The following is a 15,049-nucleotide window of genomic DNA, read 5'->3' as shown; positions in this document are numbered from 1 at the left end:
ATATATATATATATGTCCTAAGGTAAAAAATCCTCCCATGTAACTTAAAAACGGATAGGGATTAATTGCTGATTCCATAGTTTATTTTCTCCATATAACTTAAAAACGGATGATGAAAGAAGCATAAGTTAGATTAGGATTTAAAATTAATTTGGTTAGTTTAAGTAAATCAAATAAAACTTTTAATCACATCTACGTGTATGAATTATTTGAGTATATAAATGTCATTACTTTATTATCATTATTATGCATTGTAATTAACAAAACAATTCCGCCTGTGCTTTGTTTTTTTTCTTTTACTATAAAATTACTGGCATGACCTTAAAGAATCGCGAAAATAATCTATTACAAAAAAGCAAGATAACATTACATAGAATAGATTCAATATGATCCTATTCTTTCCGGGGATCTTGCATTGCATAGAAGCAAATTCAATGAAGATGGACTTTGAACACAAAAATTTACAAAAAAAAGTTACTTTTTGCTGTTGCTTGACTCCACGAACTGGACATGGTTTGGATGCTGTTTGTTCACTATGAAACCAGCAATGAGCTGGAGATGAACCCATTCAATAAAATGTCGGGCGAAAAAAAGGAAAGAAAAAGACAGCTACTTAAGTATTACTAGAAGCAGGCTCCCTGCAGATTGGGCAAGCGTTCTTCATTCTCAACCACTCAGAGATGCAGCCAACATGGAAGTCATGCCCACACTCCAGCCTTCCCAGGTTATCTTTACCCTTGTATTCCTCCTGTAAACACGATTCGCGCATAAGCTGTGATGTTTTGTTGCAGTTTATTACAGATTAAACTAGTTTCAGAGTGGTAGATACATGCTTAGAGATATTGGTGCTCACCAGGCATATGGCACACTTTTTTTCTTCATCATCTTCCATTTGTTGAGAAGAATGATAAACTCTAGTCGCAATGCAGCTCTTAACGGCCTCCTTCGACAAGCCTGTACTGACATTTCCTATCCTTTCTGCCAAGGCAAGTAGTTCCTACAAAATAAAATAAAATAAAATAAAAAAGTGAGTGAATATAAGTTGTTCTTGTTGGAGCAAGAAAAAAAGTTGTAACTACCTCATAACTCATGTCCTCAATATCCATTCTCAAGTCTCTGTGCTCATCATGCAAGTCTGTGGAGCTAGAGAATGTCATCCGTCCAAACATTAAATCATCACTCTGCAAACATGAATTAAGTACAAGGTGTGAATAAGTAAGATTGAACAGTTTATAGAGTCGTTAACAAATATCAAATATAATACAACACATTTTCAATAGCTAACAACAATCCAAATTAAAAAGACATGTAAATAATAAGATTTAATCTTGTGCAGTGCTTATATTGTAAACAAAAAAAAACAATTAATGTAAACTAAGCAACATTTTATAAGAGAACCACAGTTGAATACCTCGTAGTCATCCTGACTTTCTTTATTAAGAAAGATGTGAGTTTAGCGTAGCTTGAGAATTTTCAATTAGCTCTCAAATTTTTTGCAGTCAATATTATGTCAGCCCTAATCAAAGTGTGAATCCTTTTTTTTTATTTGAAACCATCAAATGACATAATATTGACTGCAAAAAATTTGAGAGCTAATTGAAAATTCTCAAGCTACGCTAAACTCACATCTTTCTTAATAAAGAAAGTCAGGATGACTACGAGGTATTCAACTGTGGTTCTCTTATACTTGGACCTTATTAGTTTTAACCAAGAGATCTCTTCTCATTTTGCCCATTTTTAGTACCTGCATTAAATTAAATATAAAGAAAATTGCTTCTTTATGGCTAACATGTTTCACAAAGTTGGTTTGAGCAAACAAACAAACTTGAAGTTTGTGAACCCGATGAAGATCAAAAATATATGCAATTGGAGAAGAACAAGTGAGCATATGCAAATGCTATGGGGATGCATTGATTTCTAAAATAATAATTATAAAACATCAGAATGAAGAGATACCAAATGTCAAATTACTAAAGTACTTTAAAAATCTTTAAGAATACAAACCTCAGAGGCCCATCTATTGGAAGCATTATGTCCGAGGATTATCGAATGGGATCTACCACCAAGACCTGCACTCTGATTTCCACCAGGGCGTGCCCACCCTAAGTTAGGCGATGGCCTTGAATACCTGGAAGATGCAGCTGCTTCTACTCCTGCTGGCACTCTAACAGCTCTGCTGCTAGAAGGGATATAAGTAGGATTGTAGCCACTGGCACTGTGGGCTGACACCACTCTTGGAATGCAAGGGAATTGAGGAGGCCTTTGATTTCTATTTTGATTGAGAAGGGGATGATAAGCACTGTTAGTTGCAGTTCTCATATTTTCAACATTGCCACTAGCAGTGAGTTGGTTCAGGTTCAACCTGGGATTAATAAAGCTAGCATCTGCAATTTCCAAACCAAAAAGAAGAAAAATGAGGCATATAAAGCCTAGCAACAAATACAATGATATGATTACCTGCAGTAGTAAGGTGTCCTTGAGAAATAATGGGTGAAGAAAAATGGCTCCATTGTTGTATCATTCTAACGCTTGAAGTGTTACGAGGGGTATAAGTAGTATAAAGCCCATCTCTTGAGAACCAAGTTGGGTTGGACTGCAGGTGAAATTCTCCACTGTGCCGGCTTCTCACATTCCTTTGTGATCCTTCCCCAGGAAGAATGGTGTTCAAAGGCCAGCTTTCAGAACGTGGAGGAAGATATGTCTCTATACCGACAAGGTAAGAGGGTTGGATGGTAGAAGTTCCAACTTGGGGATACCCAACAACATTAGCTCCAGCTGCCCGAGGAATAGTTTCTCTTTTTCGTTTCTGTGCAACCATTCTGTAGTCCAAGTGCGCAGGATGATGACTGCTGCATCGATTGCCCGTGATAGGTTGAACATAAGGAGGGTGCCAATGTGGAACTTGAGTTGGAGGAAAGCTTGTAGAACCCCCATTCGACATGTTCACATATGAACTATCTGATGCTCTGGGATTAGATACAAAACAGGTTGGAACTTCTGCCGTTAAACTAAATGAAGAATGACGATTAACTCTAGCTGCAATGTCTGAAGTAGTTGAAGAAGCAGCTGCGTTGACTATGACTGATGTGCAAGAACAAAGAGTAATTGGCTTCAGACTATGTTATTGATGTTAATAATTAAATAGCTATAACCCAGTCAATGCAAAAGAAAAGAAGAAAATTCTAGTTGGTACCTGAGGCTAAGCGAGGATGATTTTGTGGATGATTCCAGACTTCATTATGCTCCATTTCAGGTATCTAGAATCTATTGCAAAGAGACTGTGCCGGCAGATGCTACGTGATTTAAGCCAAAATGATCTGCTAAGAATATGTTTTAGCAACGGGGGAATGTTTCCCTTATTTTGGACCAAAAGAATAGAAAAACAAGAGAAACCAATTACTGAATATGAAGGGTATTCTAATGATAACTTGCATGTCTCGAAGCTGATTCTTTTTTTTTTAAGCTATTCCAGTGTACGAAACTCCTGCATGAGGAATGACCTATGATATGTAATCTTACCTTACTTTACACTCGAATCCACGTCAGAGATCACACAACAACAATTTTACAGTTGGGCTCACCTTCTATTCTTTAAGAAAAGGACAAAACAAACAAAAACAAATCTTCATGTTTGAAGGTCAGATATATAGATAATGACATGTCAAAATAGTGAGTTTGGATCAAATTCAGGCATATGTCAAGTGTCCCAATGGAACAGATTTAGCCTGTACATGTAACCATTGCCCAACAACTAGTCACCATCATTAGGTAGCGTCAATTCCAAGAATGTTACAGTTGAATTGCTGACGAAGCTTGAGTAGAGTTATATTTAAAGTGGCCTCAGCATTCTCATTTATCTAACTCTACTGTTATTCTGTTAACGTTCAATCACTAAAAATACGTGATCCAAGGGTTAAGCTAAAGACATCAAAGCAGTAAAAAAATTAGAGCAATGATATGGAAGAATCTTAAGAAAATGCTTAAGGATAGATATATAAATTCATCCATCATTTCACTTTTTAATGGACCCATCATTTTATGTCTCTCTCCTTGAGTATTTCCTTAAATTCTTTCCATGAGCATATCATTTTTCAAAAAAAAAGTATCTGTCTTGATTTACATCAACTGTCAAGTCTGCAATGTGATACCAAATTTGTCAAATGAGGCCAGATGATGAATATTACAGCAACATTCATATCTGCACGCTCGCTGTCTGAATTAGGTAGCTGTTGAAGTTTGAAAGTCACAAGGTCACACACATTCAGAAAATCAGCTATATATTTGGAATTCCAACTAGGGAAGCGTGGCATGCTGATTGAACAATTGGTAGTAAATCTCTCTCTCTATTGGCCGCCACTGTAAGGTTTGTGTGCCAGGTGAAACCGTTGACAAATCTCATTCCAATCCCACATCTGCATCGAATTTGTACAGTTGAATTACCCCCGTGATCAGTCATGGATAGTCACGACGACCGCTGTAGGGTGACTAGGCGGTGGTAAGTAAGTAGGGCCATTGGGTGCAAGTAATGAAAGGAGAGATGGATAGTGGTGACGTGGGTCTCTCTCAGCTCAGGGACGTGGGCCGAGACCGCAGAACGAGGAAGAGAAAGAAATAGACTGGATGGAAGAGAGGATGAGAGAAAGATAGACCTACAAGACTACCAGCCTCAGCGAGGTAATCAGCTAGGTGGGGCGCATAGGGGCAGAGAGGGTATGAAAAATCGTCTCAATAATACACTACACAAAACTCAGTTCCGGCTTGAAGTACATCTACTCCTTTGGCATCATAATACGAGTTCGGATCCTCATGAGGTCTGATCGATAAAAGGACACACGAAGACATACTTTTAAAACAGAGGATCCTAATTCATCATAATACCCCTCCCATTCCTGTACCCAGAACTTACCATCCTGGGGAGGATGGAGGCCTTGGTATAATTTATCTCAGGTCCTTAAACCTGGCCTCTTGTGCAAGTGATGGAGTCTCTTGATTCCGGGTTCAGTCAGTTTGGGTCCTTGTCAGACTTCTTTATTTTGCACGCTCCTCCATGCATGTAGTTTGTCTGATGGCATTCGTCCTTCCCTTAGAAAGGCGTGTGGCGAGTGCGAGACTTATGCTGCCACCTGAGCTTTATCCAGACTGTCTCCTGCCTTTCTTCTGTCCCTTTGTTGGCATGGCGTTTAGCATCAAGATTTCAACCTTCAAATTCTGGTCACTGCTTTGTTCAATTCTTCTTTTGAGATGTCTGTTTTGATGACCCAACACTTGACTCGTCTTTCCTTCCTGCTGTGCCTCTCAGCGACCTTAAGGTGATGCATGACGTTGCCTTTAATTTAGCCCATCTGCAACACTCAGATTCAGCTTGCTGGAGATGGATGGATCAAGGTTTCTTTTATGTATAATCCTCCTTGGCAACTTAATCCTTCAACGACCATGTGGATGGTCCTTTGGAGATCACCTGACACTCTTATGGTCCTTTTCTTACTTATAAGATCCTCATTTGGCTTGCATCATATGGCATGCTTAGCAAGAAAAGGCAATATCCAACCTCTCATATGTATTGTACAATCTCCTGACTCTCATATGTATTGTACAATGGTCAACTGACCCAGACTGAAGCTTGGAGAGTATGTATGGTGTTCATTTGCCACTCACCAGACCAATAGAATTGTCAATACTTGCATACACTCATTGCTCTTTGTTGTTTGGTTCAATGCAGAGCGAAACTATCTGGCAGGAAATTACAGCTTCTCAGTCGGATTTCCTGCACCGGTGGGACACATTGCTTTGTTTATGGACAGCTCGCCTGGCACAGTATCATCAACTGCACTACAGGAAAGTCCATATAGTCCTTTCCAATATGAGCCACCTTTGAGTTTGTTAATGACTTCCTTCACTGTACCCTGCTGCTAAATTGTAGTGTATTGTAAATGAGCTGCTGTTGGTACTGCTCTCAGGCGGACGGCTTGCATTATTAAGTGCTAGCTCGCCTACCCCAGTATCATCAAATGCACCAAGGAATGCTCTTCTAGTCCTTTCCCATATGAGCCACCTTTGAGTTTGTTGATGACTTCCTTCACCGTATCCTGCAACTAGTTTGTAGTGTTTTGTAGATGGGCAGCTATTAATACTGCTTTGAACCTCCTCTGTATTTTGCATCAGTTTTTTTTGCTGATGGTTCTGCGGCAATTCTTCTCACCTTTGCAATAGTTTGACTACTAATCAAGAAGGTTTATAATTTTGTCTTACTCGAAACTTCAGCTGACCCGAAAAAATAATACCGTTTCGGTATGTATCATCCACTTATTTTATAAAAGGCAATTAATTAAACTATTAATAATAAGAATTAACTTTTTTTTACAGTAATTAACTATTTGTTTTTTTATTTACATTTATTAATTAATTTAATCATTTTAGTTTTAGTCTTCAGATTTAATATTAATTTTTATATTAGTTATATGTAAATTGTTTAATTCTTTTGCTTCATTTGATTTGCATTTAATATATATATATAGACACTCCCTGTTAATGTAAAAGTAAAATTTCAAACTGGGGCAATTTTACTTTTAAATTATGCAACACTGGAACCCTTTCGGATATAAAGGCCATGTTTATATAACTTTATGTAATTGCGAATGAAATCTTAGAAACAAAATGTGTTAATTATGATATTTTTTTATATATTGTATGAAAAAAGTTAAGAAAAACTCTTAAATAAAGTAAAATAATTAAAAACAATATCATTAAATTATATATTCACACCCACACACTCCCTCCCTCCCTTTTAAGCATCCATGACAGAAAATATTTAAAAGGGATATTGTTCTAAATATTCTCAATCTTAAGTATTTTCGATTGGGAGGGGATATTAAGTAGGAAATTTAAAACCATCGGACATAAAGTCTGATGATTTCTCTCTCTTTGTTTAAAAAAAAAATTAAAAAATATATTTAATGGTTGAATTTGAAATATTTGATAATGGGGTATTTAATAGATCAGCCCCATAAATATTTGGTTTATGAAATATTTGATGATGAAATTTTGGATATTTAAGGAATGAGATATTTAATTGAAGATATGGATATGGGAGCTACAAACATTTAGAAGAAATATTCGATGTTATTATGGATATTCTTATCTTAGGTTGTCACAATCATAATTGGTAAGATTATAATTCACACGATTAATTTGGGGTCAAAATTGAATTGGTTGGGATCACATGAACACTATACTCTCAAATTTATGATACAAATACTATAATCGTACAATTCTACCTACCAAAAACCCTTCAAATTTGAATAGGAGGATAAATTGACTAAGAGAGTGTTTGGGAGAGCTTTACTTATTTAAAAATAATTTTTATAGAGATTATTTTGAAGTCAGTGAGAAGTTAAAATATAAAGTATTTAGAAATAGAAGTCAAAAAGCTAATACGAGGTAAAGTTGGAGTGTTTAATGAATAATTATTTCTAAACTTAATTTTTAGTTAAATGACAACAATATCCTTAAACTATATAAATTAATTCTTTTCAATTATCTAAATATAATTTTGATTTATATAATTATTATTATATTTTAAATATGTATCAAAATTATTTTATTATAATAAAAAATTATATAAAATTAATAAAAATAACAAAAAAACATAAAATTTATATAAATACACAAAAATATGTATAAAAATTCTGAAAATATAAATTATATAAAAACATAAAATATTATTTTAAAAAATAAATATAGTAGAAGCGTGTTGGTAATTATGTAAAATGCTGAATTTATTAAGATCAAAAGTAGAGTGACAATTATGTAAAATGATAAATTAATTAAAAACATAAATATCAACATTTAATTTTAAACCATAAACAAAAAAGTAGAAGCAAGAAAAATATCAATTCTTACTTTCAACTTCTAAGTAAAAGTTATAAAAACTGAAGTAGAAGTTAACATTCACAAATACTTAAAAGTGCTTCCATATAGTTAGAATCGAAGCCGTTAGTAGAAACTGTACCAAACAATCCCTAAATCAATTTAATATTTAATTAAATTTAGTTTAAAATAAATAAATTAATAATAATAATATTAATAGTATATATATATAGGATAATTAGATTGGGCTTAGAGAAAGCCTATTTAAACCATCCCATTTAAATTAGAAGTTGAATAAACAATCAACATTCATAGGTCCAAGATCCACATCTATGAATTGAAAGGTCCAAATCAGCAATAAGTTATTAGCATCAATAGGTATTCAAATCGTTCATGTGAATAAATTGAAACTCTTCTTATTGGATGATTATGATACTTCCAAAAGATCGGAGGAATAAGCTTACCATTTTACTTCAAAAGATATCAAAGTGGGTGATTGACTCCTTTCATACTAGAAATAATCTTAGAAAATCCTTTGATAACATGAATTCCTATTTATCAATGATATTCTATGATAGAAACAATTGACTGAATGCCATGAAACTATTTCTTAGAAGTTCATTGATATCTTTTTTTTTATAAAGCAAATTCACTTCAATTCTTGAATGATCCAAATCTCTTCCGATTCTATTGTAACAAAAGATTTCCTTTTTATGTGGAAAATACCCGCACCAATAATTATGATCCTACATATGGACAATTCCTTACTATCTTGTTCATTCAGAGTAAAATATTTTCTTCGTCGGTAAAAAGAGCATATTTTAATTAAAAACCTAAGTTCAAATCAATTCACGCCGTTGCTCTCCTCTCCTCCTCACTTGTGTTCGCCGCTCCCCTCACGGTCTCACCCACACAAGAACAACCACGAGAAACTAGCAACACCATTCACGTGTCCCCCTCTGCAAGCCGTTGGCGCTGCCTCCTCAAGCACAATCGCATCAGCACGCGTCGTGCCAACCGAGAAGCTGATGAGGACACTTGATTCCAGTGCAGCATCCAAATCGTTTGTAACGTAAGATCAATGATTCCACATGATACCATACGATTCCAACAATCCATTATCGATTCTATAATGAAATTCGATCCCAATTGATCTGGATCGATTTAGTGTTTCCAAATCGGAGGATAGTACAATCTGGATCATGATTTTGTAAACCATGGTCACAACTATCATATTTCTCTCCTTTGGTCTATTCTCTCCTCTATTTTTGTTGTTCGGTCAGTCGTCTTGCCTCCATACTCACATAATTTCATCTGTGTCAATTGGCCCAACTCGGCACTAAAACCGTGCTACTAATATTCATATATCTGAAATCATTTTTAATTATTAATTTATCATATTTTGTTGTCAAAATATTTATTCAAGCCATAAAGAGAAGCACATGAAACATATTCTTATCAAATTGAATGAACAAGTGCCGCAGAAATTTATTCAAAATTACATGGCATAGGAAGTACCTTAGCATATTGAAGGATGCTCCACTCTACATAAAATTGCCGATTAGTGTTTAAACAAGCAAGATCTTCCCTAAAAGGAGTTGTAATAGAAGGTGATGAGGGGGGTTTTGTACTTTCAAGTGTAGGCCACATCCTTGTCGATCAATCTCTGCCTACATCCAATTAAACATCCAAGATCACCAAGCAAAACAAATCAAAGCCGTACCACCAACTGTAGCAACAATGCATTGGCTTCTTCCACTCAAACCTAGTGTCCAGTCAGATTAAGGCATGCTGATTAACCGTACCACGACCTTGTTCCAACAACCTGCTCATGCATGATCCAACATGGGTGGAAGAGAGGCACTCAGACGAGGCCACTCCTCAGTCTCAACATTTGCAAAGCAAAGTGGTCTCACCCTCTCCAAGTAACAAAAAAGGTCACAACTTGGAGGTTATATACTTCTCTTGCTCTGTCACTCCCTCTTTTTCTTTTTAGGATGTGACATAACTAAATCATCAAGGATAACTCCCCAGATTCCACTCTGCTGTGCCTTATTTCCCTTGCAAGTCCCCAGTGTAGGTTACAGTACATTGTTGGCAGACAAGCTATGCTTGTTCCAACTATGTTTTCCATCACCCAACCATAATTTGACATCAACCATAGGCGATCCATTGTAGGTGATGTTACAGGATATTGTCGGTACACAGACTAGGCTGGTTCCGACTATGTTTTCCATCAGACAGACATAATTTGACATCAACCATAGGCGATCCATTGTACGTGATGTTACAGGACATTGTCGGTACACAGACTAGGCTGGTTCCGACTATGTTTTCCATCAGACAAGACATAATTTGACATCAACCATAGGCAATTCATTGAAGATGATGCAGCAACGCATACACAAGAAAATGAGCAGCAATATCTTGTGACTTGCGGTAGAAGCGATACCCAATGATCAAAATGAAGTTAATTATCTTCTCACAATAGTTTGGACTAATGGTATTATGTAATCACAACTACAAAACCTGCAAAAATAAGCAATCTGCTAACACTTTAGAATCTATATAAGAACCCAGTTGAGGTTGATTCTTATATCTAAGAAACAAGAATCAATCGATCCCCAACCCAATATTTCAAGTAGTTTAACCTAATTTTGTTCTTAAAGGAAAATCTCCAATCACTTTTTTTTTTTCATTTTCTTAAAATCAAGTTGCTCATACTTACGAAAGGGATTCTACGACTCGCAATCGCGTTAATCTCAGCATAAAAGATGCAGGTAAAACAAAATGAGAGGATCAATAGGAAGACGGGCGATTGGAGAATACCTGGACGAAACCCCTCCGCTGCGGCGCTGTCGGGTCTCCGAATTAGGGTTCAATGGCGACAGTGCAACGCTGCTATGTTCCCCTTCGCTGCAGCCTTTATATAGAGAACGCGACGATGAGCAGGGTACAACGGAACGGGTCCAGATCGTTCGAACGAATCTTTTCCGTTTCGCCCTTTCTGTTTTGCTGATTTATTTATTTTTCTTTTTCCGCTGCTTTTTTTTGCACGCCGCGCCGAACCTAGCTTTAGCTCAACCCGGTTCGGCTCAGATTGGACCCTGTCAACCGTCTTTTGGGAATTCCAATTAAAGAAATAATCGATCTATTTGTTCTGCCGCGTGGGAAAAAAAATTAAAGTTTTTTTTTTGACTAGAAAAGTTATTAAAATTTAAATGGTCATAGACCCTTAGGTAATAAAAAAATGAAAAATATATTTAAATAGTTGTGTTTTGTTTTAAATAATCTTCTCGAATGGACATAATCAATGGTTTATTCTTCTATATATCAAGTTGCTTGATGAATTTTCAGTTGTCCTCTATGATAGATGATCCGACGGTAAGATTGGGGGATCTATTTCCTAAAGGGTCTCAGCTTGAAGACAGATGGAGAGCTGACTAAGCGGTTAATGGCCGCGCCGAGTGGTTGAGTAGGTCCGAGCGGAACCAAAGATAACCCAGCCATGGGCTTGGGTTTCCGACGCCAAGGCGGAAGAACCGAATGGCCGAGCGGGGCGTCTGCCCGGCTGGGACCGAAGGGCCGAGCGAGTGGTCCGTTCGGCCAGGATAAGGGCGAGGGTACGAGGGTTAGCCGAGCGGCCTATTCGTTCGGCTCAGGATAGGGGATGTCAGCAAAGGCATGTCTGATGATTACGCCGTACACAAAAGTGCACGATGGAGGATCTCGCCGTCACATCATGGAGAGGTTGATACAGTAGCGGTATGACCTTATGGACGTCTTTCTGACAGACCCATACCTGGGCATGGTCGAAAGCAGGTGATTGCTTTGATTGGCGCGCCCAGGCTCCTTCGAGAGGTCTATATAAGGTCTCCATTTATTCACCGGGAGGAGGCAAGTCTTCATCCTGAGGCCACCTTTTTGTTATTCCTCGCCTAACTTGAGCGTCGGAGGGCCGTCGCCGGGGCACCCCTCCCGGCTCGGTTTTGCTGCAGGTTCGCCGGAGCACTCGAGGATCCAGCAGGGAGCGCCACGTGCCCAGTGTCCGTTGACTCCTGGTTCGGACAAGATCAAATTGGCGCCGTCTGTGGGAACGCTCCTGCATCCGAAAGGGAACAATGGACGAGGCTGGACGACAACACACGGTGGCGCTTTCAACAGAAGAACTCGACGCTCTGGTCGAGATGAGGGCCGCCAAACTTGTGGAGCAAAAACAGAAAGCAGCGGCCGAGCGGCCGGAGCAACAAGCAACATCTGCGTCGGGTGGCCGAGCGGAAGCACCTCCAGCGGAAAGTCGACGAGCCCCGTCGTTAAAGATCGAGAGCCGCGCCGACCGGCTATAAATATCCGCGCCGTCGAGCTCCGACGTTAAAGCTCGAGAGACGAACCGGCGTCTATAAACGTCCGAGCGGAAAGTCGACGAGCCCCGTCGTTAAAGATCGAGAGCCGCGCCGACCGGCTATAAATATCCGCGCCGTCGAGCTCCGACGTTAAAGATCGAGAGACGAGCCGGCGTCTATAAACGTCCGAGCGGAAAGTCGACGAGCCCCGTCGTTAAAGATCGAGAGCCGCGCCGACCGGCTATAAATATCCGCGCCGTCGAGCTCCGACGTTAAAGATCGAGAGACGAGCCGGCGTCTATAAACGTCCGAGCGGAAAGTCGACGAGCCCCGTCGTTAAAGATCGAGAGCCGCGCCGACCGGCTATAAATATCCGCGCCGTCGAGCTCCGACGTTAAATATCGAGAGACGAGCCGGCGTCTATAAACCCTCCGAGCGGAAAGTCGACGAGCCCCGTCGTTAAAGATCGAGAGCCGCGCCGACCGGCTATAAATATCCGCGCCGTCGAGCTCCGACGTTAAAGATCGAGAGACGGGCCGGCGTCTATAAACGTCCGAGCAGAAAGTCGACGAGCCCCGTCGTTAAAGATCGAGAGCCTCGCCGACCGGCTATAAATATCCGCGCCGTCGAGCTCCGACGTTAAAGATCGAGAGACGAGCCGGCGTCTATAAACGTCCGAGCGGAAAGTCGACGAGCCCCGTCGTTAAAGATCGAGAGCCGCGCCGACCGGCTATAAATATCCGCGCCGTCGAGCTCCGACGTTAAAGATCGAGAGACGAGCCGGCGTCTATAAACGTCCGAGCGGAAAGTGATGTGCGTAGATTATATACTCTTTTATGCATGTTTTTACGCACATTTACATACTTTGAGCATGCTTGATCTATGCATTTTTATACTTCCAGCTTTCCTTTTAGCATATTTACTCTTTTGGTTCGGAGATCTGCTTTTTGTGCATTTTCTGTACACAGGAGTCGATTTGGTGAAGAATCTACATCTTTGGGCATGCATTGGAAGAAACGAAGGGAGAAAGCACCGGGTCGTGTACCTCACACGGCCATGCACTAGGATGGAGCTCGGGTCGTGTGGAGTTTGGCACCAACAGAAGAGGAAGATGACATGGCCGTGTGAACCTCACACGGCCGTGTCAAGATTTGAAGCCAACCAGAGCAGAAGCCTTACATGCCCGTGTGGATCTACATGGCCATGTGAGACTTCCAGAGACCAAGCAGGCTGTGGCCGTGTGCACCACACGGCCGTGTAGCATTTCCAGAGAGCAGAGGGGTTCTGGCCGTGTGGAGTCACACGGCCGTGCAGCTTTGGCAGAGAGGGAATCTCACACGGCCGTGTCACGGGGCCGTGTGGCGCCCGATTCCCTCTTCTATTTAAACCCTTCTTCATGAATTGAAAGGGGATCTCTCCCCCTTTGGGAGAAAGCAAGATTTGGCGGTTTCCTCCCATTCTTGGGAGGATTTCTAGGCAATTCTAAGGGAGATCTCGACGATTTCGACTCCGGAGCGTGGATTGGATCCGAAGATGAAGCTTCTTTGTAGATAAGTTTTCTCTTTTTCCCCTCTTCTTGTTTTCTTGGATTGGGGATTCAAGGAATGCTTGTAATCTCTATTTCTTCGGGTTTTCTTCCTCGATTCATGGAGTAGATCTTGTATTTTAGGATTAAGGGAGTATTTGTATGATGGATTGATGTAATCTCTTATGGATTTGCCATCTTCTTGTTTCAATGACATTATCTTGCTTGTATCAATTAGATCTTGAATGATTGATGGTGGTTTGTGCTTAATTCTCATTCTTGATTGATTGTTTGGATTTCTTATGGACTTGGTAAGGATAAACTCTCACTCGATCATCCGAGGGATCCACGTGACAGGTGCAAGCCCGTGTAAGGACGTTTGAGAGATAATCTTGAAGAGGAAATAGGAATATTCAAGAGAGTAGGATGGATTCTATGATTAGCTTCTTGTATCTTTATAGATTAATAAGTTGTGGGCTTCTATGTTGATATCCGAGGAAGGCATAGTAATAGGTGTGCTTCTGTGTAAGGACAACGTAGGTTCATGTCTAATTAATCCTATCTAGATACATTTCTCAGTCCTTAGCCGTTTGTCTATTGCAAGAGGGAACCGGCAACTTTCTACATGTTTGGAAATTGAGGAATAAGAATTGGTGAACCATTTACATTCGAGAAATCTTACAAAGAAACCGAAACTCCTAGAATCTCCCTTTATCATAACCCAAAACACTAAACTCTTGTTTGTTGATCTCTAAGATTAGATTTGTTTACCTTTACTTTGCTTTTGAAACGATTGGATAGTTGTTTAGCTAATTCGCATTGAGACATTTCTAGTGCTTATTCCAGTCCCTGTGGATACGATAATCTTTTATATTACTTGCGACATTTCCGTACACTTGCGGAGCGTAACAAGTTTTTGGCGTCGTTGCCGGGGACTGCGCTATAACATTAGGAATTATCAATTGAGTTAGACTAAACATAACATTTGTTTTCCTTTCATATTGCATAGTTGTAACTAACCATTAGATTTCTATTTTTTTTTACTTTCTTGTATAACTTTCACTTCTTGTTAATTCTTTTTGTACAAACTCAATTCTGCATTTTTGATTCTTCTATTTTCCTTTCTGTGTCGAATTGCTATCTGCTATCTTGTTCTTGTGTATGCGAAGATCTAACTTTGTAGGGGAATTCTTGCCTTTTGACCCTGAGATTGATAGAACTTTCCATAAAAGAAGAATTCTGCAAAGGCAAATCGAAGAACAAGAATATTTAAACATGGTGTGCAAGTCACTAGGAGATTATGGAGCTCCGAAGT

The 15,049-nt window shown here is 39.2% G+C and overlaps 1 protein-coding gene across 3 annotated transcripts; it reads right to left on the bottom strand.

Annotated features, from left to right (window-relative positions):
* Positions 1-327: 327 nt before the first annotated feature.
* On the bottom strand, positions 328-10,868 carry LOC122023940 (E3 ubiquitin-protein ligase RLIM-like). 3 transcript variants are annotated; one of them, XM_042582386.1, is made up of 8 exons: positions 10,696-10,868; positions 9,385-10,412; positions 3,194-3,317; positions 2,458-3,081; positions 2,005-2,384; positions 1,080-1,181; positions 854-997; positions 328-748 (listed from the first exon to the last, which is right to left on the bottom strand). In XM_042582386.1, the coding sequence occupies exons 3-8, from the start codon at positions 3,246-3,248 to the stop codon at positions 614-616; spliced, it is 1,440 nt and encodes a 479-aa protein (XP_042438320.1). In that variant the 5' UTR covers positions 3,249-3,317; positions 9,385-10,412; positions 10,696-10,868; the 3' UTR covers positions 328-613. The 3 variants fall into 3 exon arrangements, with proteins under 3 accessions (XP_042438320.1, XP_042438318.1, XP_042438317.1); XM_042582384.1 differs by having other exon boundaries at positions 9,385-10,395; XM_042582383.1 differs by lacking the exon at positions 9,385-10,412.
* Between the last annotated feature and the right edge of the window lie 4,181 nt (positions 10,869-15,049).

This window comes from Zingiber officinale, chromosome 9B, assembly GCF_018446385.1.
Source record: "Zingiber officinale cultivar Zhangliang chromosome 9B, Zo_v1.1, whole genome shotgun sequence".
NCBI classification, from domain to species: Eukaryota; Viridiplantae; Streptophyta; class Magnoliopsida; order Zingiberales; family Zingiberaceae; genus Zingiber; species Zingiber officinale.
The sequence above is the reverse complement of the archived record's forward strand: the minus strand, read 5'-3'. Positions and strand labels throughout refer to the sequence as shown.